Genomic DNA, 6,000 nt, shown 5'->3' with positions numbered 1-6,000 from the left:
CCCTTTGCGACGCTCTCCGCCGCCGTCGTCGCCCTCGTCCTCACATTCAACCTATCGGATGGATGACACCATATACTTCCTGTACTTCATGTACTTTCATTGGCTGTTGGACTGAAAGGACCTGGTTGGGACTCTCCTTCCTCATACAGAAATAGACCAAATGAAGGACTTCACCATCGGAGGGTATTTGAGGGCAAAGTCCGGCTGCTTGTGGATCATTTTGACATTGATCATCAAGGGATCACTTTACTGTTGAGATTTGTTTTCTTTACTGACTGAGCATTTATCACACTGAGGCCATTTGCCCTTCAGCATTCCTAAAGCGGCCCGTTGGCTTTCTTCATTGAAAGAAAGTTATTTTCGGGAGGTACGGTGGTGCAGTGGTAAGCACTATCGCCTCACAGCTCGAAGGTCGTGGGTTCGATTCCCACCTGGGACGAGGTGAACGCTGAAGGAATGCGTGCCCGTCCGCATGTCCTCGAGTGGTCGGCAAAAGGGCCTTTCTGTGTGGAGTTTGCATGTTCTCCCCGTGCCTCCCGGGGGTTTCCTTCACATAGGAACCCCCTTCACAAAAACATGCAATATCCTGGTTGCTAATGTGGTTCCTCCTCTGGTCGTTAAGGGCGCCTGTTCAGAGGGAGGGGAACTGGTTGGAATAGCGTGAACCTCCCACGTGCTATGTCCTACCGGTGAAGCTTCCTCTGTCAGGTGAAAAGAAGCGGCTGGCTGACTGCCCATGTCTCAGAGGAAGCATGGAGCCAGTCTCGGCTCTCCCCAGATCGGCAGAGGGTGGAGTAGCAACCAGGATTGAGAAATCAAGTGAGCACTAATGGGGGATAAAATGGGATAAAAAAATTGGGAAAAAAAATATATAAAAAAAAAGAAAAAAGAAAGAAAGTTATTTTCGAGAAAACGGATGATGACCCTTTCACACCAAATGCAATCTGGGAACCCCAGAGTCTAATTTTATTTGAAATATAGACTCTGGGACAGCCCTACCGTTTTTCCCAGCTTCCTGTACAGTGCGCCTCTCCTGCCACCGTCACTTCCTTTTCCGTGTCCGTGCTCCAATGTTTACAGTCTGAATAGCAACTTGCGCCGCGACTTTACAGTCATTTTCCACTGTTGTTGTGAGACGAGTTGACGTCTTCTATGCAGTGTGTTTATGCGTTAACGTTATTAGCGAATAGCCGAAATGGACGCGTAAAGGAAGTGACGGTGGCTTTTCTGTCACTTCCACTTTCCTTTTCGGCTATTCACTAAGCTGGGGAAAACGGTAGGGCTGTCCCAGAGTGTATTTTTCAAATCAAAAATAGACTCTGGGTTCTCAGATTGCACCAAATGTGATGTGTTTGGAGAAAATGACAAACTAAATGTTGAAATGTCAAAGCATTCTGAAACATAATTTCTGACTAGGTTCTGAATGTGATTCTCTGGGAGTAGATGGAACATATCGACAGGGCAAATAAATGATTGATGCAGGCAGGAGGCAGTAAAGAAACAGATGGAAAGGCAAATGGACGACTGTTTAGTTGACTTCTGGGTAAATGTACGTAAACGTCGGCGGCGGCGTGGGGCGAACGTGACCCGTGTCTGGTATCGATTAGCGAGATAAATCCACAGCGGTGGATGATGCCAACTTCTACATTTCCTGCCACTTCTCGACGTGTATGAGTACAGAAATAGAAACCATACCGTGTGGAAATATTAAAACCACGCTCGACGGGTTGATGACTACCCCTCTCAGTAATACATCGCCGATGCTGCTGAGCAGGACGCCGGGACGCTTTGATACGTTCTTCTGTCAAGATCAGACCGCACGCTTCTTCCACACACTGCCATGTTGCTTTCTCTTCACATGGGTTAGACTGACAGACGGACTACACATGTCCCAACACCACCACACTTCACAGTTGAATGGAAGGTTCCCTTCTGAGATGTGAGCACCATGGGATCTATCATCTGCGTTTCACCCTCTGTCATTTACGCTTCTTTCCCAGCTTGTCGTTTTCTCAGCGATGATGTGCAAAAGTGCAAACATGATGACATGCTGGTATATAAAGTCGGTTCAAACATGACGATATAGGGCTCTATTTTGCCCCTGGCCTTAGGCGCTAAACTGGCCTTAAACGCAAAAAAACACGCTTTACGCCTGTCTACCGCTGACTCGGGAAGATACCGTCATGTTTTTACGCCCTCCGAAATGCGCTTTACGCTGAAGAGGCGTGGCGCAGTGCCAGAATAGGGCAGAATGGGCAGAATGTTTCGGCCTTAAATACCAGCCTAAAGCGATCTTCCCAACAGGCGTTAATTTTGCGGTTAACACTTTTCAAAACCAGGCCTTATTCAGTGCGCCGGGGTCGGGGATGCACCCACGGCGTTATCCTATTTTGCGGACATGCCTTTCCAAAGCAACTCTCAGTTGTGTCTGCATGCTCGTCTGATACAGACTTCTCCCCCTCTCTCTCTCACTCTCTCACTTGCACTCTCTTTCTCACTCACTCTCTCTCTAGTCAGGTCACCTGCAGGGCTGCTCTTACACTTCATGAAAGATTCAGCGTGATCCCATGTAAAATGGAATAGCTGTGGCCAAAGACAATTCTGCTTACACACACACACACACACACACACACACACACACACACACACACACACACACACACACTCACACTCACACTCACACTCACACTCACACTCACACACTCACACACACACACACTCACACACACACACACACACACACACACACACACACACACACACACACACACACACACACACACACACAATGCCAGGTGAGCAGTATGGAAGCATTTTATGTATTTTTCAATTTCATTCCAATTCCTTGTGTGCATACTTGGCCAATAAAGCGGATTGTGATTGTGAAATGTACTGTACGAGTGTGAAGCAATATGTTGCTGCGAACAAAACTCTGTCAAACTCTCCCCGCGGATAAATGAATAAGGTTAAAAATCATATCACTTGAAACGCGTAACCTTTACTTCATACAGTAGACTGCTCTCTTCATGACCACAAAGAGCACAACAAACCAAAGAGTATCCGAATGCCAGGATGGATCACTCCCAAGTCGTTTCCTGATAAGTGACTGCCAAAATACAAACCTGGGCTCTCGTTTCAACAGACGAGTGGAGATCTAAATGATCCCTACTATCAAAGCTCAGTATCCTGCCATAGTAAACCACTTAAGGATCAGATATCTGGATAGCATGTGGTCTTTCCACGCCATGACTCCTCAGCTAAATGTGGCTTTCAGCATCTCAACGCTGGAGGGAGAGCCAACTGGGAGAACTAGAGTCCGTATCAAACAGCTTCAAAGGTCTACAGATAAGATTGGATTCATTGCAGTGGGTGGCACAGGAATGCACAGCACTATGTCAGCTCGTACAGACTCAAACCCAGTTGTGTCTATCGTGACCATGCAACAACTCTCAAATCGCCGGGGAAACCCTTCTTCCACTCTTTGTTTCTGGAGGATCTGACTGAGAAGGACCTCCGTGACCACCTCATGAACCTTCTATAATATGAAGGGTGAGCAGGATCTCCAGGGCTGCCCAAAGTCTAGTGACCTCTGATAAAGAAGAACGTCATCCGACCAGTGACGACAACATCTGAAGTTGGTCCAATGATGGTCCCCGGGCGCTGGAAAGAAATAGCGACCACTGCTCCTGGCCTGCCCCCTGGAGGAAAGGGCAAGCCTGGATGGGTCAAATGCAGAGGACATATTTCACCGGCCACCGTCAGCATGAGTGTGTGTTTGTGGCCGCATACATGTGTTGTTGTGTGTTCGTGTGACAATAAAAGACGGGCTGCCATCTGAAATCGTGTTTTTTTAACCCTCCTTCCTGTACTGTATATTGTTTGTGTAGAATCTCGTTAAGAAGGACCTCCATGGCTGCCCAGTACCATCACTGACCAGCCTTCCTTCACTACGCTTCTGTAGAATCAATTGAGAAGGACCTCTTTCCGGGAACGTCGTATAACTTCTGCAAAGGACCTCCATGACCACCCAGCGCCATGTGACCACCGGCAGTAACCTAACCCTCTACACACCCTGTTTCTTCCACGTTACTGCCGGTAAGCCTACCTCCAGTACAGTACTTCTGTAGAATCCAGTTGAGAAGGAGCTTGACGACCACTAAACACCTCGTGAACCACTGGGAACCCTGCTACAACTACCACTACAGGCGCTGATTTCATTGATGAGTTCCTCCAATGGTTCCTCCCTCTCTCTGTGGTTGAAGGTGTGCTAATCAGACAAATCAGCTGGTGTAGTGTTTGTTTGAAATGAAAACCTGCAGGCTCTACCATGGGACAGGACTGGACACCACTGGTTTAGAGGGAATCTGACCATGCTTCCTTCCAAAATCACTCCAGGCTGAAACAACAGATCCTCAAAACTGTGAACAACCACTGTGTCCCCCTCTTCACCCTCGACATAGTTTTTGCTGCTCTGTTCATTAGCCCAGAGGTTCTCAAATGTTTTTCAGCCAAGGACCCCTTACAAGATAGAAAATATACCGGGGACCCCCTCATTCTGATTTGTGATTTTTTATTTTTTATTTTATTTTATTTTATTTTATTTTATTTTTATTTGGGCTAAGCTTAATTGTTTCCACGGTAACGTGCTTGACTTTTAATTTGATAGGTTTGTTATTAGAATGTAATCCATGAACCATTTTAGATTTAAAGCATAAACTATTTTCGTTGAACTATGAAGATTTTGCAAAAAAAAAATTTTTTTTTTTTTTTTATTACATTACATTTACATTACGTCATTTAGCAGACACTTTTGTTTTATCCAAAGCGACTTACAATATCACAATTTGTCAACAGTACAGAAAACCACTATGCAACACAATCAATGACAGCCAAGATATTTTGATAGACTAGCACCATGTAGGAAGTAGTTTGAGAAGGAATAAGTAACATGTAGCATTTTATTTTTTAATTATTAAAAAAAAAAAAAAAAAAAAAATTACTTGAAAACTTTTCGCGGACCCCCTGGCAAAGTGCCATGGACCCCCATTTGAGAACCACTGCATTAGCCCACCACAAAAATGTCCATTGACATTACCTGTGTTTTAGAGTCCCAAATATATGCCCAATGCGATCCAACCAAGTTTAAATCAAGAGGCATTTGGTGCTCGAGAGTAGAGGACAATATGTAAACAAAACTATGACCTGGGCATTTCATATTCAGGCTACAAAAATAAGATACTGGAAGACTCAATCAAGTCTGTAACATACATCCATTGCAGGAGGATGACCCTCCAGGTCTTCATCTATGATGTGCCTTGGTAAAATAGCTTTGATTACCAGTGTGTGTTGTCTGGTTGAATTTCACCCCAACGGCACACTAGACTATACTCATTGTAAATCTTGACATTGCTGTGTTGTGACCTACCGGTGACAGGGCAGTCCAGAGTGATGTTGGCCCCCGGGCGAACGCTGACCCGGCCGCCCACCACGGCCCTCAGGCCGCGGCCCAAGATCAGACCCTGGTCGGAGACATTCCTCCATGACACAGCGATGGCCGGGGGCTCTGAGGGTTCACATACAGACAAACATATATCAGCCGCTAATGCGTGGACAAATGAACGTGTCAGTGTCTTCTCCTCTGGGGTGTTACTGTCAGAAACTCACTCATTTGAGTCAGCTTTGGCCGTGCAGTGTGCGCCTCAAAGCGTGACTGTGATGTGTCTTAAATCTTATTCTAGACCGATACTGATACTGGTTCTTGGTGCATATTATATGAGAAAACACATTGAAACGGCACGATATGAAAAGGAACATAATAATGATGCGAAAACATCCAATATTCTACATTTTACACATTTTACACTCACAAGATATCAACAGACACTACTGTAGCAACTACAGATGTAACGGTATGACGTGAGCAAAATTATCACAGCTATCGTATTATCACGGTATTCGTAAAAAAAATTGCTGAAAATGTAAAAAAAAAAGTACTGAGAG

General features: G+C 45.4%; 1 protein-coding gene and 1 pseudogene across 2 annotated transcripts in view; one reads left to right on the top strand and one right to left on the bottom strand.

The window, feature by feature from the left end:
• The window catches only part of LOC310799714 (transmembrane protein 222 pseudogene), a 561-nt pseudogene extending 495 nt beyond the window's left edge, over positions 1-66 (top strand). The window contains exon 1 of the transcript in view: positions 1-66. This exon is cut by the window's left edge and continues 495 nt beyond it. The product of the transcript in view is annotated as a transmembrane protein 222 pseudogene (transcript).
• The window catches only part of adamtsl3 (ADAMTS-like 3), a gene marked incomplete at its 5' end in the record, with an annotated part of 209,171 nt that overhangs the window by 22,651 nt on the left and 180,520 nt on the right, over positions 1-6,000 (bottom strand). The window contains one exon of the mRNA XM_083662451.1: positions 5,426-5,563. Within this exon, the coding sequence (XP_083518577.1) occupies positions 5,426-5,563 (138 nt within the window). The remainder of the gene's footprint in view (positions 1-5,425; positions 5,564-6,000) is intronic.

This window comes from Poromitra crassiceps (genome assembly GCF_964638095.1).
Source record: "Poromitra crassiceps genome assembly, chromosome: 28".
Lineage (NCBI taxonomy): Eukaryota > Metazoa > Chordata > Actinopteri > Beryciformes > Melamphaidae > Poromitra > Poromitra crassiceps.
The sequence above is the reverse complement of the archived record's forward strand: the minus strand, read 5'-3'. Positions and strand labels throughout refer to the sequence as shown.